This window comes from Sciurus carolinensis, chromosome 13, assembly GCF_902686445.1.
Source record: "Sciurus carolinensis chromosome 13, mSciCar1.2, whole genome shotgun sequence".
Taxonomy (NCBI): Eukaryota; Metazoa; Chordata; class Mammalia; order Rodentia; family Sciuridae; genus Sciurus; species Sciurus carolinensis.
The window spans coordinates 93874603-93901389 of NC_062225.1; the positions used below are offsets into that span (position 1 = coordinate 93874603).

General features: G+C 56.0%; 1 protein-coding gene across 18 annotated transcripts in view; it reads left to right on the plus strand.

Moving 5' to 3' along the window:
• Myt1l (myelin transcription factor 1 like) overlaps window positions 1–26787 on the plus strand; it is a 371913-nt gene that overhangs the window by 240288 nt on the left and 104838 nt on the right. Inside the window, exon 9 of one of the 18 annotated variants that reach the window (XM_047522655.1) lies at window positions 23527–23936. The exons of the other annotated variants lie outside the window; for them this stretch is intronic. Within the exon in view, the coding sequence (XP_047378611.1) occupies window positions 23527–23936 (410 nt within the window). The remainder of the gene's footprint in view (window positions 1–23526; window positions 23937–26787) is intronic. 18 annotated transcript variants of the gene reach the window in all.

The window sequence follows — 26787 nt, forward strand, 5'->3', positions numbered from 1 at the left end:
TTGATGATGACTGTTGGGATATCAAAGTGTGGTTGGCAGGGATTCAAGCTCAGTTAACACTTCTGTACCCTAATGCAGGTGACCAGAGAAGGGCCTCTTACAAAGTTATAAATATGACATATATTATCTTTAGAAAGTCATTAGTATCTGGACACATGAATTTTCCATTTGCTTTTCCCAACTGAGATTTCATATTAGTAGCATATAAATATCACAAAAACACCGTGAAATTTACAATCGGGACTAGAAGCCATTCTTGTATCATGAACACAGATGCAACCTCCATCTCTTCTGTGTACAGCAAACCTGACCTCTTACTTTCAGCTCACATAGTTGTACTGCTGTGCGGGCGGCTCAGTGTCTCGCACCCAGCACCCAGCCTTTTACTAGGCTGTACATGGATGTAGTTAGACACATTCATGCATCTCAGACCTGGGTCTCTCCAGAGCTTCATCCTTCAGAGGCACACTTTACACCTTAGTCCCCCAGCGTTCCCGAGTTGGGCTTAGGTCCCTGAGCCCAGGAAGGACGTGCCCTGGTAACTGCAACCTCCAAGTCTGCACTACCTCCCTCCCTGGAAGGTTGACTGTGGGTCCCATGAGCTTTGAAATGCTAGAGATAAGAGCTCTCACAGGCACCTGGAGAGATGCGTCAGCTGAATGGGGTGTAGGGAGATACTGGGTTATTTGGATACTTGGAAGCCACCGGATTAGGTAGGAAGTGGCTCTGTGCTCTGCTCCTGAACTTGCCCAGCAAGCAGGTGGCCCATTGAGAGCATGCCCACCCCAGTGCAGAGGCCAGCATGGGTTCAGCTGCCACTCAGCCCTCCCCAGTGCTGGCCGCCAAACACCAGTAGCTGGGAAGCTCTAAGTGTAGGACCCTCCCCACCTTTCTGGTGGCGTCCCCCAATGGAAGAATGGCACCTGTGGACGAGGCAGGGCATGTGGGAAGCCCCCCTCACCTGCACCGTGGCTGCTCCAGTATGTGCCACGCCTGGTCAGGCGGCAGGGCTGCCCACTCAGGGACTGCATAACATGATGCTAAGGATGCTCTAAGGAGCTGAGGACCAAGGCGCTTCCTGAAGTCTGCTCTCAGCCCCAAAGTGAAGGCCAGCTCATTGTGCTTGGAGTTTTTCTCTATTTCCCCAATAAATCTCCCACTAAAAATTTAAAGTACAAATAAGCAACATTTGTTAAAATGTACTATACTATAATACTAAGCAATGTTCAGGATTGGAATTTCAACCTTAACTGCAACAGTTACATGCAGACTGGAGTGGATTTACTACTTCTTTTTTAATTTTTGCATGAGCTTGCAATGCCTAAGAGAGAGAGGAGGGTGGAATCTTGGTTCCATTTCCCTCTTTACACGTGTGTTTTGTGGTCCTTCTGAATTGATTCTGGCATTTAATAGGTTTCATTTACATTTACCATTCACGACTGCTTTTTAATTACTCATTTGTCGAGCATAGGATTCTGACAAAATATCCACAGTTCAGCCCGAGAGTCTGCACACTCGGCCAGCACCCCAGCGAGGTGGTCATGTTGGCATCATTTATTTAAATCCTCCCCAGTCTAGAAAACAGAGCTAAGCCACTTAATTTGCAACTGTAAACTTAAAAACTTCGAAGGGCAGCTTTCTTTTTATTATAAGATTACTGGATTCTCTCTGGCCTGTGGTCATGGTCCTCGTGCAGGTTTTTTCCTCCCACATTCCTTTCCACCCACCAGGGTGATTGCCAGGGTGGCAGGTGCGGGCGAGTGATCGCCTGTCTTCACAGGACCTTGCTCTGGAGCTGAGGGAGCTAGTTTCCTGATGTATGCATGCCTCATTTGGATTCTGCCAGCAGCCCCGGGCGATATTATTCATGCCTTGACGGAGACCACTCACTAAAAGCTTTGGAACAGAGCCAGGTACCGCTGAGAGAGAGTGGAGCATAGTGACTTGCAGCTGAGAGGAGCATCCCATAATCCAAAGCAGAAAAAAGAAGAGGAAGAAACAGAGAGGAAGAGATAGGGGAAAACAGGGCTCCCACACCTCCTTCTACCTCTGCTGGCCTCAGATGGATGCAAATTCCATCTGCATTGAAATAAAATACCTCAAAAATAATCGCTTCTTTTCTTAGCTACGCTTGAAAGTTTAACACAATTCTCCACGTTTAATTGCAAAGCTGATTTTAATTAGTAAGGCCCTGTGTGTGAGGAGCGAGGACCCACTTGGGCGCACACGTGGCAGCATCTGCGGATGCTCTAATTAATGGATGGCTGCCACTTGACGGGGTGCACGTGGGCGCTCCCCAGGGAGCCGTGCGGTAGGCCCCTCCCAGGCTTGGCACTGACTCACGTCCTCAGGAACGAACAGCTCCTTGGTCTTTGTGGGACACCGTTGTGCTGCCGTCACCCGTTTGCAGGTCTTGTGACACACCTGTCCTGCTCCTAGTCACTGTTGCTGTGAATCAGAAGCTAGGACAGATATCTCAGCACTGACTGGAGAGCACCAGGGCGTTTGGAGAGAGACATGGCACTCCGGGGACTCATTTGGGTGCAGGGATGCCCCAGGCCTGCCCCAAGGACTCGCTAGAGTTGTGTGTGAAATCACAAAATTAGGTATCACTGGACTGTGGCAGTGGTCAGCCATTAATGCACAACAAATCCTTTATTTAAAGAAGGGTCCTGGCACCGTCCCGACCACGGTCTGCCTTCCTCTGTCTGCAATCTGGCCGGCCAACCCGTCCCCTGGCAGAGCAGAGTGGGGCTCCAGCTCTGGGCTCGATGCCACACAGCCAAGCAGGTTTTGCCCTTCAGGAAAATGTCTGATATTGGTTAAAATCAAAAGTACGTTTAAACAACCCAGCATTCAAAGAGAGGAGCATAAGATAAGATACCACAGTCAGTAGCTGTAGTGGTAGAGAATCCGCAGCATACAGGATCTCTGTGGTCGGGTCTCGATTTAGCACTCACACTCTCGTCCTGATTTCTGGAATGACAATTAACACCATGTAAACGTGGGGCTGGGTTGTGTCTCATGGCAGAGCACCTGCCTAGCACATGTGAGGCACTGGGTTCAATCCTCAGCACCCCATAAAAATAGATAAAATAAAGGTGTCCACCTACAACTATGAAAATAATTTTAAAAATACGTGAACTTAGCTTTGGAACAAACTGTACATCTGAAATCGACTTGTGCTACAGCTACTGCCTGGAGCTTCCCACCCAAAAGGCCGTGGCTCCATCTCGCCAGCATCTGTGCTGGGGTCAGAACAACCACCTGGAAGCCTCCTCTTGCGTGACAGCACCTCACGTGGCAATGACACTCTGCAGTGGACACCAGAGGGGGCTGCCCCTGTGAGGGACAATCAGCGGCTGCGTCCTGCAGACCCTGTCTCTGGAGCCCTGGCCGCCTCTGCACCTGGCGTGTGACACTGAGTTGGTGACTGTGGACAGATCCGTTGTCCACACTGCTCAGGGTGGGTGTCTCACTCGCTGGAGCCCTGAGGATGGCAGAAGAGATAGAAGCAGGCATAGAAGCGTGGGACCCTGTGGTCACATGAGTTTAGGGTGGGCCCCACCACTGTCCTGATAAAGAGTCCCTGGGACCCGTGATCATGGTGTCTCATCTGCTTTGTGTTGCTGTAGTAAGATGCTTGAGGCTGGGTACTTAATACAGAGAGAGGGTTCTCAGCCCAGGGTTCTAGAGGTCTGGAGTGGTGCTGGCATCTTGGTGGCTCTGGCGTGGGCCTCGTGGTGGTGGACTGATCTCTCCTGGTGGCAGTCAGCAGCAAGGAGCCCTCCTGGTGAGGTGGGAGCACAGAGGCTGGGAGGGGCACCTCACCGTCCAGGAGAAGTCCACTCCCACCAGACCTGAGCCACGAGGGACAGAGGGCACTGGTCCTTCACAAGGCGAGCCCCCAAGGCCTCCGCTCCCCCAGGAAGCCCCACTCTTAGAGGGGCATCCCTGGTGCATGGACCTCTGAGGAGCCAACCGCACCCAGATCCTGGCAACCCCCTGGTGCTCAGGAGGCTGGCCAGGCAGGCTTCCTTCCCTACCGTGCTCTGCGGAGGAGAGCCCTCCATGCATGACCCCAGATAAGACGGTCGGCAGCTCTTCAGCAGCTCTTCCCACCAAAGCTGGCGGAGATGACAGGCTGCCGAGGCCACGGCCTCTCCAGGCCTTGGTGCCCTCGGTGTCCCACAGGCTGTGTCCAGCTGCAGGGAGTCGACTCCCCGGGCTGGTTCAGCCCTTGGGACCACAGACCCTCTTGCCTGAGGAGGTGTCTGGGGTGAAGTCCTCTCAGGGCCCATGGCCGTTCCATCCCTGACAGGAGGCGGATCCATCCCACAAGGACCATGCCGGCCTCTGGAGCTGCCCGGGCCCAGGAGAAGTGGATGCCTGAGTTTGAGATCATGAGGCAAGGACAGGGCTGGATTCCCGAACAGGGCCTCTCTTGGGGCAGGTATTCTGGGGAGCAGAAGGAGGAAAGCCAGCAGCCTGCAGAACTGGAATTCAAGGGGCACGGGCAGAGTGACCCCACAGCAGCAACAGAGACCTGAGGGCCAGGCCCACCCACGTAGCCGCCCTGTCCCTCTCCTCATGAGTTCTGCGAGACGCCAGGCTTCCCTCCGCCGCTGGCAGGCTGGGAGGCACAAAGCTGGGGCTCTGGCTCTAACTGCAGGCCTCAGCTCTGCTCAGGAGGCTGGCATCAGCCTTCCTGGGACGCAGGGCTGGGCATGACTGCCTCACTCAGAGAAGCAGGTACCAGTGGCCAGGGAGCATGACCTTCATCCAAGGTTGAGTCGTCTTCCACTTCACTCCGTCTGAACCACCAAGGGAGCTCTCCTGAGGAGCACAGCTGGAGGGACGCAGAAGCCACAGACCAGCTCCGCTCACGCCCCAGGGTCCCTGGGCCCACCTGGGCTGTCAGTTCCCTGCTAGTTCAGAGGTTCTGTGTTGCTCAGAGCCCTCCAGCCACCAGCAGCCATCTGCAGGTCCCCGAGGGCCACGAGAGGGTGTGGGAGCAGCAAGGCCCTGGGGCCCCTCTGGCCCTCAGCCTCTGAGCGAAGCCCAGTGGCTGACAAGGGAGGAAGCCAGGTTGGAAAACACCCGGATGCCCACTCGAGATGGTGCCAGCCCCCTGGGCTCTCACTGTCCTCTCTTCGGAAAGGACTGCCCTGCGGGCTGTCCTCTGGGCTCTCTGGACCTTCACAGCCTCTATGTGCATCGTCCCTTCCCGGTGAGCGACCTCTAGGCGCCAGGGTTCCAGTCCAGCACGTTCCGAGGACTCCGTATGTCATCATTTAGCAGCCCTGCGGGGCTGAAGGGCTTCCGGTGCTGTATTCGACATTCCAGAGAGATGCTTCCTACACAGCAGTCATTTCCTGAGCCTGGGGAGGAGAGCAGGGAGAGGGAGCCTCCGGGAGGAAATGCTCTTGGTAAACAGTGCAGCAGGTGCAGCAGGATGCAGGACACTTGCCACTCATGAGCGCCTTGGTCAGTCAGGCCCCTCCCGTGCTTCTGAACGAGCCCTCTGCTCCGAGTGCAGGGAGCGGCAGGCGGCAGGGCCAGAGGGGAGTGGAATCTAAGGGTCGCCTTCACCACCAGCAGGCAGAGGCATCGTGCACTGCAGACTTCACCAGGGGCAAGAACTGAGGGCTGAGAGGGCAGCTGGCCACATAGTGCCACCACATGTCCTCACCACTGTCCAGGAGCTTCCCTGCCGTGGCCCCTCCAGCTGTGTGATGAGGGCACAGCCTCCCTTCCTGTTAAGGGACCTACTGGCACTACTGGCATGATGCCCAGGGACTCTGACCCCAGAGCGGGCAGCAGGGCTGCTTCCTCCTTCCCTCTTCCTCCTCTCTGTCTGGCAGGCCACAGGACTGGGGGAATGGGTTCCTCGCACACGGAGGACTGAGCACGTGCCAGCTGGGGACACAGACGTATTTAAGAAATCAGATACTGATGCCAGGAGGAACGCAGGCCATCCCCAGAGGGAGCGGGCACCCCACCCAGGGTGACAAGGCTGGACTAGGGGCGGAGTCAGGGTGAAGCTCAGGTGCAGGCAGTTCTCCTGCGCTGGCCCCAGAGCCAGTTAGCTTTGCAAGCCAGAACGTGGGGCAAGGGTGGCGGGTATGGCGAGGACCTAGGGCACAGGCTGAGGATGCGGGCCACTCGCTCAGGCTTGCTCAGTGTCTCACAGGTGCTTCCTGCTTCAGCGCCTCGTGGGCACTTGCCATGGAGACTTGGTCTTCCTCAACCCACCTCACACCCAACCCAGTGGCCTTTCCTTCCTCCAGCTCCATCTGCCCTCCTCCTCTGCTGCCCCAGCCCACCTCAGAAAATGACAGGCGGGCTCAACACAAGGAAGGCACGTGGACCTTGAGAGGTAGTGTCCACCCTCCCTGAGCTGCTGTGGTTCTGGCACAAAAGCTCCTTAAATCAACCCAAGTTGCTTCCTAAGCAGTATAGAGGGGTGTGGCTGGAGGTGGGCCTGGAGTGCCCCACCTGGAGGAGTCAGGAAGTAGCCAGCGTCACCTGCCCCAGCCTTCTCCGCAGTGTCCTCAGCCTCATCCCTGGGCCTTGCTCACAGCACGGTGGACAGGGACCCTCCAGGCTGAACAGGGACACGCAGATGCCCCAGGGCTCTCCAGTTTGTAAGCACTTGAGAATTTGAGAAGCAGGAGAGGAGTGGGCTGTCTCAATGTCCCTCACTGGCCCTCCAGGGGGCGTGTGGCAAGAGAAGCCAAAGACGCACTCCTAGGTGGCTCAGACCAGAACGCAGGAGGGACTGACGTGACCTTGGGAGGGACATGAGCATGGGAAGGGGACCAGTCCCATCACCCTAAGTGAAACTGGAGCTCAGCTGGGCACCCCGCCTCCTGGGCCAGGACCCGTGCCCTCGGCCAGGTGTTAGTTCCCGGATTTCCAGGGCTTTGTTCTCCTTCCTTGTGCAGGTTTCCTGCTCTAGGTGAGACTCTGCATTTGTTTGTCTGTTTGATTTACTTAATGTGAGCCTTCCCATGTCTTTAAGTATTTTAATTTTCTTGTCTCACTTCCATCTGGTGGTTATGCTGTAATTTATTTTCTTTCACAAAAATGGTTTGGGTTTGTTCTCAACTTTTCTGTGCTACATTCAATGTTGGAGAAGATTCTTTGCCAGTGCTTTTAGGGCCTTGATTTTTCCTTGGGGTGGAATGCTGTAGGGACGGTCACTGGGACGAGGGCATGAGATGTGGTTATTCCAAGTGAGTTTCCTGTAGGAGGGGACCTGTTAGTGTTCCCCTGAGCCAGAAAGATGGAGATCCTGCTATCCTCTGCAGATAGCACGGAGCATGAGCATTTTTAAAGTACGTCCCTCTCATCAAGAAAAAATGTTCCTGTTTTTAAAAAGACCGCTTTTAAAGGATTGACATCTATTTAGCAATGGCTTTCCAGAACCTTCTGGAAGATGGAAGGGTTAGCATGCTGAGGGCTGCTTCTCCTCTGTGAGAATGAACTGGCTCCGGGCGCCCTCCCTCCTTGGCACGGTGGCTCCCCACCTAGACCTGCAGATGTCCGGTGGGTGACAGAAGGCAGGCTCCTCAGCCCCCTGTCCGCACTTGGCGTCTGTCTGCTCTGCTACCTTGAGTGCCGTGGCCTGCTCAGCCCAGCAGGGGCAGGTTCCTGGACCTGCTTCACCGAGCCCACCTGGCCTCCCGCAGGACCCTGGCGTCCAGGCTCTGGTGTGGTGCCTAGAGGTCTTCTGTGCCAGGCCACCCACGGTGAGACACCCCAGGCCAGATCTCCGCCCCATGGGAACCAAGTCATCACAGACGTCCTGAGCAACAGGTGGAAACTGCTCCTTTAGTGACGGGGACTTCTGAGGACCCCGCTGGCAGGGCCGGACGTGAAGTGTTTGAGCAGGGCACCTCCTTCCGCAGACCTCCGGCCCCTGCCCGATCCCCCCACACCTGAAAGGCCTGCCCGCACCGCAGCCTGGGTCAGTGGGACCTTGGTCTCACGTGGCCTTTCCAACAAGGTCGTATTGAAGCAGCCTCTCCTGCTCTCCACCGTGACTTTCCTGCTTGGTTTCTGGCAGGGGAGGGGGTTGGACTGGCTTGTCAGTCCTCTGGCCTAAGACTCTGGCAGCAGCAATGCTCGGTCAGCACTGGCCCCAGGTTCCCTGCCTTCACTCACCTCCCAGGCACAGGTTAGACGTGGACGATGGTGGAGCCTCTGAGGGCGTCCACGGACCTGGTGGTGCTGACCAGGGCTTGGTAGTCTCGGCTCCTTGGCAGGCCGGCTTGGTGCCCAGCAGAGCCTCCCCTCCAGTCCTTGGTCTGCTGACCCCGTAGCCCACTGCCCTGGAGCACTACACCCTGGACACTCCTGTCCCCTCGGCCGGCATGCGGCCAGCATCATGAGATGTGGCATTCGACAGCAGAGGGCAGTGCCCGGGAGCATTTGGCCTGTTTGTCTCCTTCAGATCTTGGCTCCAGGATGGTGGTGGAGCCTCTGGCTGTCTAGCCACCTGCCTTGATGAGGCCACCTGGCTTCTCTCAGCCTCGCTGTGGGGAAGGGGCACCTTGGGGCTGCACTGCCCACCCCAGGCACTCTCGGGCTCAGAGCTCCCACCTCTCCGTCACCCTGTTCTGCCTCCTGCCAGTCCCAGGCACATCCTCCCTGGGCCTGTGCTCGGGCTGCTCCTCTGTCCTGCCACCACCCAGGGCTGCAGAAAGTCCCCGGCCCTTGAGTAAGTTCTGCTCTGGAGACCGGGATATTCTCGTTTGTTTAATTTTCTGGAAGAAGATGGGTCATGGGAGTGTCTGACATTCCCGGCCAGCAGAGGTGTCCTGTGTTCCCAGTGCAGGGGACTGTTGGGTGAGGGCCGCTTAGTCTGCTGGCCGTCAGTCTGCCTGGCCTCAGTCCCTGAGCTCCTGGAGAGCAGGGCCCTGTCACGGACCCATCAGAGGTGCTGGGGAAGGCCTCTCATGCTGGGCATACGCTGGGCACTGACTGCCGAGTGTGCGTGGACTGAGTCCATCTTTGTCCTGGAAACTCTGGAAAAACTGCCATTGTCTTTAAGTTGTTAGTGTGGCTGGCATGTGGGGGTTTTTGGTTTTGTTTTATTTTGGTTTGGTTTTTGGTATCACCTAAAATCATATAATATGAAATAAGACCAGTGAGTTAAGATGTGTTTTAATTAGAAAACTTCACCCACCCTTGTTTCAGTCTGGAGGGAAAAAAAAAACAATTTATATACTTTGGAAGCACTTTTTTAGAGGAAGTTTTGCCTTTACTCAAGTTCTAGGTGTTGTATAACAGTGCTTCTCAATTTCACTTTCAAAATCATAGCAACTCAGGAGGAACGCAGCTGTCAGAGATGCCGCGTCAGGAGCCCACCAGGCCAATCAGTCACCCTGCGCCTGCTGCACCCGTCCCTCCAGGGCAGCTTTGCAGGCTTACCCACCCCCGGTCCTATCTTCTCCCTGTGGCAGCCGTGGGCCTGGGCAAAGCCAGCCAGGAGGTGAACCCAGCAAACACCTCCCAGGCACCACCCATGCAGAGGTACTGCTGGTCTGACGATGCCTTAGAGCCCCTGCCTTCTGGGGCACGCAGGTGGCCCAGGGACACGTGAGAAGGACACACCCAGTACGGTGCATTACGGGCGACCTCAGACACGTGGGCACGTTGTGGCGAGACCACGGAGGCCTGAGCAGATGTCAGGGCCGCACATACAGATCAGCATCAGCTCAACCGGTTTCTTCATTTCAGAAATCACAATGTTTGATCAAGAATCACAAGGAGGCAAGTTTGAAATGATCACAGGCAGATCACATGAGACTACAGACAGCTTAAAAGATATCCTGTGACACCAGTTATTGAGTGCCGGCTGCACACAGATCTGTGTGAGACCAGGAGATGGCCCTGCCCTGGAAGATGGTGTGCTGTCCCAAGCAAAGCATATGACAGAGAGGGGCACACAGGTACCCAGATGTGCAGGGGTGTGCAGTATGGTGTCCAGAGGGGCAGGAGACCCAGACACAGCATCTCGCAGGCCCTCCTGGCTGCAGGATCCCACGGTCTGTGACCAGGAGACTGAGACGAGTCCGGATGCTATTGGGGAAGTTGGGTTTCTGTTTCTTCTCCAGCCACTTGTAAACACAGCACTCCAAGCACAACAGAGCTCAGTGCAGAAAAAAGAAGGCAACAGTCCTGGGGGCAGAGCCGCTTCGTCTGCAGGAGAGAACAGGAGGCTGCTGGAGGAGGTCATGGTGTGTGCCTGCCTTTAGATTTCGGGGGATGGATGCACAAGTGGACGAGTGGAACAGTCCTAAAAGTACCCTGTGCACGCAAGCTGTTCAGATCTCACCTTCCCAGGAAAGCAGAGAGAAAAAGGGGAAAATGGCAGGAAGGAGGGTGTTGGGGAGGGATGGAGGCATGGGCATTGAAGAACATCCAGGTGGGGACCAGAGTGCTTCCTGGCTGCTGGTGTCCTCAACCTGAGCAGGATGAGGTCAACAAAATCCGCTATACCACCCAGGGAGAACTATCCAGTCAGCCTGCTGGTGCTGGCCCGGAGACCACCAGAAGAGCAGCCCAGACACTTGGGAGAGGACCCAGAGCTGAGCAGAGGCTGAGCAGGCAGCCAGGAGGAGAGCTGAAGGCCCGCCAGGGCAGAAATTCCAGCCTGCCCACACGGTAGCTTGTTTTTGACTCCAAAAGGACTGGAAGTAGTCATGAGGTTGATCGAGGTTCCTACCCAGCTCTAAGTCTTTGAGTTTGCAGCAGAATCAATTTAGGAGAAATAAAGTCCCTGCAGGCTGCAAACCTGCACCTGGAGAGCGTCTCCCTGATTTGAAGCCAGGCTGGCGAGCAGTCAGGGCCTGAGCCAAAGGGGGCTTCACTCCCAGAAGGCTGGGCCCCGCCTCCATTGGGACCTGTCTGCTCCTGAGACCAGAGGAGGTGAAGAGGCTGAGCAGAGGCTGAGCAGAGGCTGGCAGGGGGTGCCTGAATCCCACAGAGGACGGGAAGGGGAAGTACTGGGTTTGTCTGGGCTTGGACTCCTTTCAGGCTGAGTTAACTCTGGGCAATCTTCAGGTCTGAGGCCAGGAAGCCCGAGAGCTCGCTGCAGGGATAGCGTCTCGATGGCTGTGAATACTGCACCTGCCTTTTCACTGTAGGCACTGGTTTGGATGCTGCCTTTTGGTTTTGGCTTTTTCCCTAAGATGATATGACACCTGCAGATTTTTGGTGTTACAGTGCATCATGTGGCATCTGACACTGAACCAACATCCCCACAGGGGTCCAACCCTGCACTCAGCTTGCTCAGCTCTCTGAAAAGGCTGGCAGGGTTCGACTTGGGAGACCGGCCCATTTTAAGAAAATGTGAGGAACCCCGGGCAGTAGGAGCCTTCAAGCTCCTAGAATGAAGGTCCTCAGCATTCAGGTGAGCCACCCTTCATCCCAGGAACATTCTGGAGCAAGAATCCAGCCACAGGCCTGAGCCCCTCCTTGCCTTCCTGGGGGCCTGAGACACCCCATGCACATCCCAAGAGTCCAGAAAATGCAGTCGCGGGCCTGGAGGATCTGACCGGTCCTTCCTGCAGTAGATGAGAACAGGCTTGTGGAGATGGAGCCACCGAGAGGAGGAAAGGGGCTCAAAGCCCCTGAGAAGTGTCATCTCAGGGTGGATCTGGGAGCCTGTTGTCCGGCTGAGACTTGTCCTTCCATTACAGGAAGGTGAGGTCAGGCCACAACTAAGAACAGGCAAAACCTTGTCTGTTTGGCTCTGTCACCATGGAGACAGACGCTGTGGCCTCAGGCCCAGAGCAGCTGGGCAGCTGGGGTCCGGCCAGTCGTGCTCCTAAGCAGCCCCCAGCTCCCCTCGAGGACGCCACCCTCTTCTCCAGACCCTCAGCAAGCTCCCCACAGACACGAATGAAGCCGCGTGGTGTTTCTCTGAGAAAGACGTTCCCCGGGCTCAGGCCTCACCCACCAGGGCACTGTCTGCTCGGAGTTGGCTGAGTTGAGACACCCCAGCAGAAACGGTGGTGTCCACCGGGCGCTGGGCAGCACTGGCAGTATCAGATGTGAGTGAGGCCCTGGTGCCCCGCGCTCAGTGCCTGTGGGGACTGCAGGGGACAGGTTGGAGCACCTCCTCTCTTCCTCTGGATGACGATGCGCTCACTAAAACAGAAGCACACAAGAGCCACACTAGGGCCTCCTGTGTGCTGGCCTCACCACAGACCGTGCCACTCCCGTGCTCCCCGGGGCCTGGCAGCTGCTCAGAGGCCTGAGACAGGACGAATGCCCCAGGGGCGTCCCGAGGTGTGGTGGGGACAGGCAGAGGGCTGCTGCCTACTGTGCTGGCCTGTCCCAGATGGAACAGCAGCTAGAAGAGAGGTAGGTGAGCTCACAGCAGATGAGGTAGGCAGGTAGGTGGACAGGTGAGGTAGAGAGAGAGAGATGGATGGAGAGATTGTAGAAGGGGTGGAGAGAGAGGGATGATGGAGACTGGGGAGGAATCAGGCTGGAACAGATGATAGGTAGCAGGTGGGCCATGGCAGAGGTGGCCGAGAACAGGCCAGCAGGGCTGATGACGACGGGTGGATGCCGAGAAGCGGGAGATACTCCTACGTATGTACGCGTAGAGACCTTGGACAGGATACGCCCGGCACGCAGACTGTAGAGACATGATGGAGGTCAGGATGGGGGACAGAAGTAGGCGGAAACAAGTAGATGACAATGGATAATAGATAATGGAAAGATATCGGCACGCCCCATGAATCATCCCTGAGCAAAGCAGGCTCGCGTGGTCCACGCCCCTGAGCAGGACTGCACAGGGCCTGGCCCATTGCAGCCAGACTGGGCAGCCCCGGGCCTGAGCGCCCCTCTCTGCTCTCAAGGCAAACACACTGGAGACAGACGAACAGAGTTGCAGCGTTCAGAGAACAGAGGCTCTGAAAGGAGGAACTTGTCCTCAGAGCACCTTTCCCATAAGATGCAACTCTACCTCTGTTGGAAATAAACTGGAATTTTCCATTGCTTTCTCATGGGCTACTTTGTGCACAGGAAATTGTTCAAAACCAGTGTGTACTGTCTCAAGAAAACGTAAGAGCTTTGTCAACCAAGTTCAGACAAAGGAGAAAGCACGCTCTGTCCCCAGTGTCCATGACCAGGCATGCAGGCCCAGTGCATGTCCACATGTGGCCACAGAGGGCCGGCTGTGCACACCACGAAGCCCAGGGGACACTTGAACAGCACACAAGGGTGCCTGTGCCCAGCAGAGCTGTTGTGAAGCAGCAGCCAGATGCAGCAGCTGGCATCTGAGCATGACAGACACCCAGGGCAGGGAGAGGCCATTGCGGATCACTTCCGAGTCCTCCCCATGATAACCAGATTTCAGGGCTCGTTATTTGTGGCCTGGTGCTCAACAGACATGGAGTCAGAGCCTCTGTTTTACAGTGTGGCACTTCTGTGTCCCAGGCTGTGCCCGGCATGTGCGTGTGTCTGTGCACACACACACTGGCATGTGCTCATAGCCTGGTCATACCTGTGACCTGGCAATGCTCAGTTGCTTCTCTCGGTCTCCTCCTTCCACTGCCAGTATTTCAAGTACGTCATGTGGCAGAGGTCTACCAACCCCATCAGGACAACGTGCTCTGTCCTGGAGCAAAGCTGTCTCTTCTGCTGGCATCGAAGACCCGGAGCAGATGCCTACTCTCCCTGGGCATCCCTAGCTTTGGAAAGCAAGGAAGGAAGCTCGCTCGAGGAAAAGCAAGGAAGGAAGCTCCAGGCAAACCAGGGGCACCCGTGAGGGTCGGGGAGGGGTTCCAAGACACACAGACTGGGGCGGACCAGCCCAGTGCCCCAGGTGGGGTGTGCTGCGGAGACCACTCCCTGATGGGAGCTGAGTCCTGGTATGACCTTGGCCTGCTGCTCCACCATGACAGTCCCAGGCCAGCAAGATCTGACCCCCACTACAGTCGACCGGGTGGGGGCTCTCCCTCCTGTTCGCTGCCCCAGCGGGAGAAGGTGAGTGCTGGGCAGCTCGGGTGTGCAGGGCAGTCCTCATGCCGCAGAGCTGGTACATCAACCCTTCCTCAACCAGAAAACCAAGAAGCAGCCATGGAAGCTTCCATTCAGAGGCCTGGAAACCAAGAATCGGGGCTTCCCCGACTCTTCAGACCATGTGCGGATGAGAACTACCTTCACAACCCTGCAGTGCAGTGGGGCTCCCTGCTGGAAAAGCTAAGGCGGAAGTCTGATCACCAGGGGGCCACCCGAGAGACTAAGGGTGAGGGGGAGCAGATGAGCCCTCAGACTGCCGAGTGCCCCCACCTGCCTGACCTGCCCTGCTCTGCTTAAGAGCTGCCAGAAGCAGGCTGCACATGGGACACCCGCCGGCCAGCCCAGGGCCACCCCGGGGAGAGGTCCCTGCCGGAGGCCCAGGGTGGAAGCCTCAAGTGCAGCTGTGCAAGTTCCGAAACCTCCCGCCTACAGCCTGCTTCCCAAGCCAACTTGGGGCCATGCTGCTTGAGTGGAGGACCTCTAGGAGGGAGGGAAGCGGAGCAGGAGGAGGAGTGAGGAGAGGCAGCCCCACGACTGCAGGGAGCGAGCCCCTCCGCTGTCATCCACAGGACCGGAGCAGCCCTTGCCTGTGATCCTAGCCTCCTGAGCAGTCGATGTGTCTCCTGAGACAGAAGGCTGAGAGCAGAGGAGGAGAAGTGTGTGGCGTAGCTTTCAGGAATAAAAAACACTCGTGCGAGCACCTGTGCTGCCGGGCACCGTGTCTCCTGCACGGCTCCTGGGACAGTGCCTGGGTCGCGCCAGAGGGCACAGGGTCCCCAGAGCCGCCCCACTCTTTCCCCAGGGTGGAAAGTAACTGTTCTTGGGCTGGACGATTAAGGTTACTGTTGCTATATACTTTGGCTTTTTGAATTATTGTTTAAGGTAACAAACATTTGTAACAGGCTATGTCAATTAAAGAGACTTTTCTAAAGGTGAGAAGCAAGTCTCCATTCAGAAATGGAGACTTGTTCAAATTTCCTAAGCGGGAGAACCAATGAAACATTTTGAGTAATTTTCCTTGAGTATTTTTAATGTCTATAACATTTATATCGAATTTAAACTAATATATATGTATATGTATACATATATACACATATAAACTTTTCTTTGTAAACAACCCTTATGAAGGATAAAAGGACAAAATGGAGGAAATATATTAATACAGAATCAAAACTGAATAGACTTTTCATTAGTGTGTGTATCATTGAAAAGAGAGGTCAGGAGGAAGTGTGAAATCTAAGCCCTTTAATTTAATAATTCAGTAATTCAGATTGCTTCTAAGTCCTCTTAAGTGTTGTAGGTGTTCTGCAGATTTGTAGGAGCAACCCTCTCAAAGTTGAGTGGTGAGGAGACACATCGACTGTGCTCAGGAGGAGAGGAGGTGACAGTGGGGACACCCCGGACTTGGGGATTGCATGTCTCAGGCTGAGAGGAAGCACCCACCTGCCTGAGGTGGCCAGTCAAATACCTGCCAGCCGGTCGCTTAGCGCCTCCCGGCACCTCCACACACCCCGGGCCCTCGGCTGCACCATGCGGCTGCCCGCTCCCACGGGCGTGCCAGGGCACACGCTCCAGGCCACCGGGCACCCCTCCTCCCCACGTCACTGTCCTCCCCCCCATGGATCCCCGGGTGTCCATGATGAGATCTGCAGGGGCCTCCTGTGTACAAGTGCCCCCGCCTCCTCCCAGAGAAGTGTCGCGTCATGGTTTTAAGGGATCCTTATCCGGGCCCAGCAAGAGAGCAGGCCAGTGCACCTGCCACTTTAGCAACCAGAAAGCAAAGCCTTCATGGAAAGAGAGCTGCAGAGCTGGCCAGCGCTGCTCAGCTGCGAGGCCTGAAGCAAGGTGCTCCAGACACCCGTCCCTCAGAATGGGGTCAGGGAGGTGCTGCCCCTGGTCTTCCCGAAGGTCTGGCAGAGATGAGCCTGCAAAGGCTTAGGACAAGGAGGCCGGGGTGACCACGTGGTCAGGCTGAGCCGAGGTCATGACAGGCTCTCCAGAATCATCAAACACCATTTCTGTTACGGAAGAGAAACTGTTTCAACCTTGACTTGTTGGTCACTCTTCAAGCTACGTGTGAAGAACATCGTCCTTCAACCTGGCTTGGCAACTCTGCCTCCCAAGGAGGCAGGCAGTCCTTGATGTCACCCCACACTTACCTGCCACACCTCTGCTAGAGACTTGGAGGCCGAGGACATACCGCCAAACATGGCTTTCAGTTTCAGAGGTCGCATCCCTGCTTCTATTAATGAATCAGTGCAGCCTCAAGTTCCAGTCACAGAGAGCATGTGACACCTGTGACTTTAGACAAGGGAGTTCACTGAGGGAGCTCAGAAGGCCCGACACAGACACTCACCCTGTTTGCACAGGTTAAGAGCAAAGGCACAGAAAGCTGCACCAACTAAAAGCTGTCTTGAGAAATCCACAGCCGTGCTAGGAAGAACAGAGGGGAGGACCCTGCACACAACCTAGCACAGTCCGTCATCTGTGACTTGAGCTTAAAACACAGAGGCCCAGCTTTCTTGTCTAATTCAGCACATATTTTCCCTGTCACTCAGCTTACAGTGCTCTGGACAGTCTCTCCCATCACTGGACACTAGTGAGTTGCACAAAGCCCAGAGATATGTACCATAATCTGTGAGATACGTCATGGCTGACTCTCAGGCCGATGTCCACAGGAGGAATCACTTTATGGGCACAATCTGGGCACATTACAAGAGGCAAGTCTTGTCAACAGGAGGCTATTGAGCTGCCACCATCTTTTGAAGTTCCAGTTGTGTACAAGAGACACAAAATTCCATCTTATCAAGATCTTGGAATGTGGTGTTGTACATCAGGTGGTGAGAATGGAAGACAGACGCGAGTGACATTGAAGTCTGCCATCTTGACTTGGTGTTCAGGGTCGCATTTACGCCTGGGTTGAGCACAAGCCAGTGGCTAGGGAGGCACCCTCAGGGCCCACTGAGACTCGTCCCACCACCAACACCACCCTGTTCCTCAGCCTGTGCTGCGGGCATGCAGGATAAACCAGGGCCAGCCGGGGCCTCCTGGACCTCAGCGCAGCAGTCTTGAGCTGCTGTCAAAGTCCAGGCCCTTTCTCCCTTGGCCCTTCAGTGCCCCCCACAGTGCCCACTGCCCTCCCTAGCATTCTTTGTTCCGCAGGTGTTTGTGGAGCAACTAGGATGCTCTAGAGGGTCTGCGGGGCTCTCAAGAGCTGTCCAGGAGAGCCTTGCCTGAGAGTGGAAATGTCTGTCTGCTGTGTCCAGAATGGTGGCCACTTGGAATGTGATAAAACCAAGAGAGGGTTTGGACTATGCTTTTCTTTAATTCCAATTGAATAGTTACACGTGCCTCGCGGTCACTGTGTCGATCCCACAGCCCCTAGACTAAGAACCAGTGCCACACGGGCGTTTTCCCACTGCTGAAGGAGAAAGGCGGTGTGTGGTCCCAGCCCAGCGGAGCGTGGCGAGTGCTCTCCTTCCCGATCCACAGAGAAACCTGGTTTTCTCTTCAGCAGACACCTGCAGAGTGCCTGCCTGGGCAAGGCTCTGTCGGCCCCTGTGGAACCACAGCTGGGGGCTCCTCCTCGTGCAGAGTGAAGCTTGAGTCAGTGACGGGACTCCAAGGAGTCAGCGGAGCTGGAAGCCTCTGGCACAGGCAAGATGGGCGTGAGGGCCGAAATCACGACCTGAGGGTGGCTGGCCGACTCCACTGGCTTCTCTCAGCCTGGAATGGTCCAGCAGTGTGGCTTTTTATGTGCGGACAGACACCAGCCCGGCTGAAGCTGGTTGTGACTGTGGCTACAGGCAGCCTGAGTGTGTCCCCTCCCAGGGCAGAGGACAAGGGCAAGGCCCGGTCCTCGGGCTCGGAGGGTGGACTCAGCAGGTCACCCGCCTCTAGCAGCTTCCCACACCTTGCCCCTGGCCTGCTCCAGGTCTCTGTTCTCCTGACCAAGAGCCTCTGCTGATCTGAGCAGGTTCCCTGTCACACAGCCCTACGTGGGAGGCATAAAATGTCTGGGACTTGAATGTGTTGTCACCCTGAAAGCAGACACCAGGAACTGGCATTCAGTGAGAATCGACCAGCGGACAAAGGGCCATTGTACATAACTCCATGCAATTCGTTTACATGTTACCTTAAGGGGTACAAAGAAAGCCCTAGCAACAACGAGGAGAACTGGCAGGAAACATGGGAAGTCTGAAGCCAGCAAGTCCCAGTGGAAGGTGGATCCAAACTTGGCAAAACAAAGGTCAAGGAGGCACGCTGGAGCCAGGGAACCAGAGGCCGGCCAGGGAGGCTGCCACCTGTGCTCCACTGGAGCAGGGAGCCAGAGGCCAGCTGGAAGACGCTGCACCTGTGCTCCACTGGAGCAGGGAGCCAGAGGCCAGCTGGAAGACCCTGCACCTGTGCTCCACTGGAGCAGGAACCAGAGACCGACCGGAAGACGCTGCACCTGTGCTCCACTGGAGCAGGGAACCAGAGGCCAGCTGGAAGACCCTGCCACCTGTGCTCCACTGGAGCAGGAACCAGAGGCCGGCAGGAAGACGCTGCACCTGTGCTCCACTGGAGCAGGGAGCCAGAGACCGACCGGAAGACCCTGCCACCTGTGCTCCACTGGAGCAGGGAACCAGAGACCAACCAGAAGACCCTGCCACCTGTGCTCCACTGGAGCAGGGAGCCAGAGGCCAGCTGGAAGACCCTGCCACCTGTGCTCCACTGGAGCAGGAACCAGAGACCGACCGGAAGACGCTGCACCTGTGCTCCACTGGAGCAGGGAGCCAGAGACCGACCGGAAGACCCTGCCACCTGTGCTCCACTGGAGCAGGGAACCAGAGACCAACCAGAAGACCCTGCCACCTGTGCTCCACTGGAGCAGGGAGCCAGAGGCCAGCTGGAAGACCCTGCCACCTGTGCTCCACTGGAGCAGGAACCAGAGACCGACTGGAAGACGCTGCACCTGTGCTCCACTGGAGCAGGGAGCCAGAGACCGACCGGAAGACCCTGCCACCTGTGCTCCACTGGAGCAGGGAACCAGAGACCGACCGGAAGACGCTGCACTGTGCTCCACTGGAGCAGGAACCAGAGACCGACCGGAAGACGCTGCACCTGTGCTCCACTGGAGCAGGGAGCCAGAGACCGACCGGAAGACGCTGCACCTGTGCTCCACTGGAGCAGGGAACCAGAGGCCAGCTGGAAGACCCTGCCACCTGTGCTCCACTGGAGCAGGAACCAGAGGCCGGCAGGAAGACGCTGCACCTGTGCTCCACTGGAGCAGGGAACCAGAGGCCAGCTGGAAGACCCTGCCACCTGTGCTCCACTGGAGCAGGAACCAGAGGCCGGCAGGAAGACGCTGCACCTGTGCTCCACTGGAGCAGGGAACCAGAGACTGACCGGAAGACCCTGCCACCTGTGCTCCACTGGAGCAGGAACCAGAGACCAACCAGAAGACCCTGCCACCTGTGCTCCACTGGAGCAGGAACCAGAGGTCAGCAGGAAGATGCTGCACCTGTGCTCCACTGGAGCAGGGAGCCAGAGGCCAGCTGGAAGACGCTGCACCTGTGCTCCACTGGAGCAGGAACCAGAGGCCAACTGGAAGACGCTGCACCTGTGCTCCACTGGAGCAGGGAACCAGAGGCCAACTGGAAGACGCTGCACCTGTGCTCCACTGGAGCAGGAACCAGAGGCCAGCTGGAAGACCCTGCCACCTGTGCTCCACTGGAGCAGGGAGCCAGAGGCCAGCTGGAAGACCCTGCCACTTGTGCTCCGCTGTCAAGTTCCAGAATGAGAAAGATCTCGCAGGAAGTCAGAGCAACTAGTCCACCTGCATGTGGTAGACAGAGGCCCAGGCACAGCGCCCAACTGTGCACCTCCTGTTAAGGAGGGAAGCCTGGCGCTCACATGTCACCACCCAGCCACATCCTTGGTTTGTGACATGTGGTGTTTGACTCCAGGCGTTACAGAGTTGGAGCGGCCTCTGAGGTGGGGCGCTGGCTACCCGGGCCTCTCCCCGTATCTGACTTCCACGCCCACACTCGGGCTCCTGTCTTGTCCACTGCTCACGCTGCTCCCTGCGCCTTCTCTTGCCTCCCCTCTTCGGCTTCCTCCCTACCTCCAAAGCACGCTGATGGAATGGAAGACTTGGAAGGGACCTTGGGGCAGAAAAGGGGCCATGAAAATGAGGGAGGGACAGTACCTGGGGCACAGTCAATGGCAGGGACGTGGTTGCTGCCCACAGGGAGAACTAGTTGACAGGCCTCCTGCCTCCACACCCTTGGGACCCAGACAGTCACCTCTGCGGTGTCCTGCTGTCGGATCCTGTGCCCCCTAATGTCCTCATAGCCAGACACGTGGTCTTCCAAAGTCCCTGCTCATTCCACAGCAGCAGGGAGGCAGGACCATTGCGCTCCCGCTCTGGGCTCTGCAGCATCTCCATCTCAAGGTCTGAGCAGCTGCCATCCTGACAGTGTGCCTCTCGTGCATGCACAAGGAGGGAAAGAGGGACAGGAGCCCTCCTGCCCCTCAGGAAGCCTCCCCTGCCAGCTTGAGGGAAGCGACGTCATGGAAGACACAAAGCCCCTGGCTGCCGTCATCCGGGGTGACGCTGGGCCTGGGAACCCCAGGTGAGAACCAGGATGCAGAGAGTGCTCCACAGAGCAGTCACCTCTGAGACTCACAGGTGAACTAAGAGCCCCAAGGACAACAAGACAGTGGCCATCGTAACCCCAGCCCAGGGGTCCTGGAGGAGCAATGGGCTTCCTGTGCTCTCACTGACCCACTGCCTGGACACCTACAGGGTGCACCCTAAGCAGGTCCACCAGAGAGACAGGTGGCAGGGACCACGGACTTGACTAGGCATTATGCGTGAATTGAACCCAAGAAATCTGCCTTGGGAGAAATCTCAGCGATCTCTCATAATTCCATACCTGAGCCAAGCACAGTGGCCACACCTATAAATGCCAGCAGCTTGGGAGGTTGAGGTTGCAGGATTGCAATTTCAAAGCCAGCCTCAGCAATTTAGTGAGGGCCTATCTCTAAATAAAAAATTAAAAGGGCTGTGGATGTGGCTCCGTGTTTAAGCACCTGGTAATCCCTGCAAAAATTCATATCTGAAATATGATGTAGACCCTTCAGTTGGTGTTCTTTCCTTCAGTTTTTTCTGGCTGTAGCAGTGTCCATTCTTCTTTTGCTCCCTTGTTTGTCATGGATGCTGGTGTTGAAAAGGTTGTGACCAGGCTTCCTGTATTTTAGGGCTGACAGAGCCTTAGAAATCAGACAGCTGCCTTCCGAGTACAGTCGAAAACGTGGCATCCAGGTGGGGGACTTCTCCCAGGCTGGGCAGCTCCGCCAGGGCACAGGATCAATGACATTCTCTTTACTGGATCCTGAAGTGTGCTGAGCAACAGTCAGGCAGTCTTGCGCTGGTGCTGCTGGTCTAAGCTGTCTTGCAGGTGTTGACAGTAGAGGCAAATGTGGGACAGGCAGCTCCGAACTGTAAGGAGCGGTGTGTCTGCTACACAGCAGGGTGCCTGAAGGACGGATGACAGACGCCACCGCGCTTCCTCGTGGTGGCTCCCGGCAGTGCTCCCAAGCATCCAGCACCTGGCCTGACCCCTCAGTGCACGTGGGTTGCTGTGTGAGGTGCTATTCCTCACTTCCGCTGATGGCTATGAGCTTAACGTCTGCCAGCCACAACCAACAGCTGCTGACAAAGGCAAAGGAAACCCACCATGCTCCAAGCACAGCGTGGGCTGCTTCCTGTGCTAGCACCTGCCCACTCTGCTCTGTCCTTCACTGGCCACTGAGGGTCTGAGGGTGCAGAAGAGCCTTCCCAGGGTCCCAGCTGCTTCTTGACCCATCCTGCATCCAAGAGCACCTCGAGCAACATGACCACCTCCTCAGAGCACCCACTCCCCATCCACCACTGGAGCACCACTGGCTGCTGCCCCCCAGCCTTCTCTAACCTCACACCAAGCTGGCTATCCCCCTTCTAACACACAGATGTGACTGCATTGCTAGGTGCCTGGAAGGACCCAAATAGCTCTGCATTATCTGCCTGGAGATCTGGAGGGCCTTGGCGGGCCTCAGCAGGACTGTCCACCTGGGTGCTCCACACTGCCTTCCACCTTCATCTCCACCCCTCTGCCTGCCCTCTGTACCTGCACTGTGGGAATCTTCTGTTTCAGTTTTCTGACCTCACATGCTTTCCCTGACGTTTGCGTTGTTTGCAAACTCTCTCACTGGACATGGGTTGTCGGGCTTCCTTCTGTCCCAGGTGTCACTTACGTATCCTGGAGAGTTCACCTCCAGAGTCACCTCTTGCTGGAGACCTTGCCCCTCTTCCATGCCATAGTCCCTTCCATGTGTTTTATCAGAAGGTTTCTTGACCTTTGTCTATTCCTTCCACACGTTGGTTGGATGCCATGATGCACAGGTATTTGGGGTCCCCTGGTTAACAGACATGAGTGTGTCTACAATAGTACTACTGACTTGCCCAAGCCCTCAGTGGACCACATCCCCAGAGGGAGGGTCTGTGCCTCTCACCTCTGCTTTTCCTGTGCAGCACGGGATCCCACGCAGAGGAATCATGTGGTGAGCAGCACCAGTGGTCAGACCACATGAGCCTCCCTCCATCCCAGGTCCAGGACCAGACCAGCCAGGCCTCAGGACCCCCACAGCACCCTCAGGAGGGACCACCTCTCTTTCTGGAGCAAGGGCACATTTGCCTGTCTATCTCCCCATGTATTCTTTGTAGCACATGTAGAATTTCCAGAAAGAAAAGAAAAGCTGGGTTGGCCATGCAGTTGGGAAAGTTTCCCCTTCTCAAGGAAAGACTGAGAGCCCGCTCTGTAAGGGGCTTGCCCAAGTTGGGGCTGATTTCAGCCTAGGTGGTAACTGCCCATCACGCTGACCTCGTCCCCTGGAGTGCTAGGGCGGACTGAGTCCGTCCATAGCCAGCATGCTCTGCGCAATTTCAACAATGCAGTTCTCAGCAGCAGCGTCAGCAGCACATGGTCCCCTTCCGCACGCAGCTTGTTCTACCCATAAGCTGTGCAAGCCCACACCCGAGCAAGCTCTCGCAGCACCCCGTCTCATATCTGACATGAATTCACGTGCTAATACAGTGTGCATAAAGAAACCCGTTCTAATTGTACTTCACACATGGCGTACATCCAAGATGTCTGACTAGGCGAATGTGCATTGCCAACTGCATGATGTGCATGCTCTGCAAGTGTCTCACGAACCATCCCATGAGCTTTACCACACCTCCATGCCATCGGGTCTGTGGGTGAGGAGCTAGGGGGCCCAGGCTGAGCGCCAGGAGCAGGTAGCGGGTGAGGCGTGCGCCTTGTACCATTTCACCCGCGGCTGTGGCATGCGTGTGGAGGTGCCGCGCGTGCACGGCGAAGGCGGCCGTCCTGGCTCTGATGCTCAGAGGCAGTAACTCCAATCTTCTTTCTCTCTCTCTCAATCTTTTATCAGTGTGTATGGTTGTCCCTTGGCTAAAAAACGAAAAACACAAGACAAACAGCCTCAAGAACCTGCTCCCAAGCGGAAACCGTTTGCGGTGAAAGCAGACAGCTCCTCGGTGGACGAGTGCTACGAGAGTGACAGGACGGAGGACATGGACGAGAAGGAGGAGGAGGACGAGGAGGACGAGGAGGACGAGGAGGATGAGGAGGAGTTCTCGGAGGACAATGAGGAGCAAGGGGACGAGGACGAGGAGGACGAGGAGGTGGACCGGGAGGAGGAGGAGGAGATCGAGGAGGAGGAGGACGACGAGGACGACGAGGACGGAGAGGATGTGGAGGAGGAGGAGGAGGAGGAGGAGGAGGAGGAGGAAGAGGAGGAGGAGGAGGAGGAGGAGGAGGAGGAGGAGGAGGAGGAAAATGGTAATCTTTAACACCTAGCAAAGGGCCAGGCTATGGTTTGGGTCAGCTTCTCCATGTGGATTTTCTGGTGTTAATATCCATGACGGTTTTCATGTGAAAGTCGGCTCAGCCAATACCAGACAGGTGAGCCGTCTGAGGGACTCTGACACCTAGGGCCTGGACGTTGCTTCAAGTAGCCGCTCAGATCCGCCGTCACAGCGATCTGCTGAGATATTCATGGTGTGCGTATCTGATTAGCCAGGCAAAATTCACCAAGAGAACTAACTTAGCATTCCTGATCTGTAATTCCACATTTTCTTTGGTGTCCTATCAAGAAGTGCTGTTCCTGCCCCACACTGCCGCTGGCAGCCAGGGCCCCGGTGGCTCTCAGGGCAGGGGAGCCTCAACAGGCAGGGCGACTCGTCCCCACTCAGGACTGAGTCTCCAGCAGTGTGAAGCGTGTCCTGCAACACACTCTGGGTGACCCTCATTTTGTGTCTAGCTACCAGTTAGGAAAAGACTCAGAAAGCTGGCTTTGAAACAGCACCTCTCCTACAGGTCGTTTCCATTCTAGAAAGAAGCGGGTGCTCTCTCAAGAATCCAGGGTCTTCACCAGCTTAGGGTTTGCCTCAGGCAAAGGAGGGAGCGCTTCTCTCTTACCCTCACCCTGGGCTGGAGGCTCCTCAAGAACCTATTCCAGCAGAGTCTCTGCACACCTAGACACAGGTCAGCCGTCAGGGAGGAGCCACAGATCACCAGGTGGCCTGTGTTGGCAGCCCTCGCTCAGGAGCCCTGATGGGCGGATCAGAAAGCCTACATCTTATGAAAAATATCTCGAATATTAGCTTATGGCTCTTACAAAAAATTTGCTACTTACATTTATGCGTATAAAAAAACATGCACAGACATGCACAGACATAAATTGCATGCATTTAAATTTGTTCCCCCGAGGATCTGCTTGATATTTAGAGGGCGCTGTGGAGAAGAACCACCGAGGCACACAGGTTGTTTGCTGACTGCTTACTCCTCACAGTCTAGTGGTGTCATGATGAGACCCCAAGAGCTAGACCGCAGCTCTGGGTGCTGAGGTGTGGAAGCTGGAGAGCGAAGCCGTGAGCCCATTATTGCTGGAGCAATTTGGATGTTGTCACTAGTGTCTAGATTAGTGAATGACTTATTATTGAGATGGCATAAACAACTGCTTTTCCTTCTTCCTGTCCTGCTTGGAAGGCAGTGGACCCCAGTGTTTGCAGTCATGAAGGTTTGTGTGCAGTGGACTGAGATGGGAAGTTTGAAACATGGTTAGTCAGGTCTTAACCAGGTTTAGGTTCTTCTTCACTTTCTAAACTCAGCTTATTAAGGATCTATTTTACGTAGGCTGCCTTTAGAAGTACAGGGTGACTTACTTTGGAAAAGCATCTGGAAGCTGGTGGAATCGCATTCTGTGACCGCATGCAGTTGGTGTGTTCCGATGGCATCACTTAGACTACGATTGGTTTGAAACCAGATGACAATTCAGAATGAAAGGGATCTTTCCAGACTGACTCAAGCAAGGGACATGACTCACAGACGCATGGTACCCAACACACTGTCACACAGCTGGGAAGCCAGCCCCGAGCTCGGACTTACCTGACCACACCTGGACTCCATGTGGGCACCTGGCACACCTGGTGCATGCTGGCAGGAGCATGTGGGAACACAGGTGACAGGGAGCAAAACTGTGAGGAGGGAGCAGCTGCAGCCACATGCACACCCAGTGCTGGTGCTGGCGTTGGAATTGAGCAGCGCCTGCTCCCAGCTGGGCAAGTTTGGAGTGAGGCTCCTGACGCGAGGCAGGAAGCTGGGACGATCCCTACCTTCCAACAACCTGCATGCGACCCTGGACCCCAGGAGCCATCAGTCAGCAGTAGTGGCGCCCGTGGGGACCCTCAGTGTTGACTGCTCAGGCTCTCTGGAAGGGACCCTGCAGGACTTTTGCTTTCTAAGACACAGGACAGTCTCCCCTAGGAGCCAGCCACAGTGGCAGCCTGGTCCCCGGGGACTCTCAGAGTCTTCTGTCCTGGAGGGTCCTCATTGGAGGAGCACCTGCCCCAGGACTCTGCTTAGCCAGCATCACACACTGGCGTCCATAACCCAGCAGGGCCAGGAGGCTCCGGGGACTCCACAGTCCTGCTGGGGCCACCTGGCAGGAGTTTCATGACCAAACTCCTACCCACGCTAATGTAGTGACACAAGTCTGTCGGCCTCCTATTCTCACACCCTCACTGAGCACCGCACGTCCACCTTCCGGTAGAAGCCGGTGCCCAGACTCTGGCCAACAGACGCCAACTCATGCCTGGCCAGGGCGCCTTCCTGGGGGAAGTGCAGAGTGGATGCATCATCAGGTGGTGCTCAGGAGAGACGCCACTTGCGCCACGGGGCCAATGGCCAACTCCTCGCGGCGACTGCGCCTTGGTCCTGCAGTGGTGGTGTGGTCCATGACCTCAGTGTCAGAAAGAACACAGCAGGACAGTGCCAAGCATGCCCCAGGTGTCCACAGGAGAGACCAGGGCAGCGAGGTGGCACAGGGACGAAGCCTGAGCCAGCGCAGCCTCAGGGGCAGAAGTGCAGTCCCAGGTGTCTTTGCTGATAGGATGCTAATGTTTGTTCTCCAGGGACGCATGTCTACCTTGACAGTGAATCGGAATGTGGAGCTTCCGAGAGGTTCTGTTAGATAAAACAAGTTTATATAAATCACTGTGTTGTTATGGTAGGAGCCACAGATTCCAGAGGGAATGTCGTTTATAACTCAGAAATTAAGTGCTTATTTTAAGTCCCAGGATCCTCCAGCATTGCCGTTACTACACATGAATCAAAATAGTAGAGTGACGTG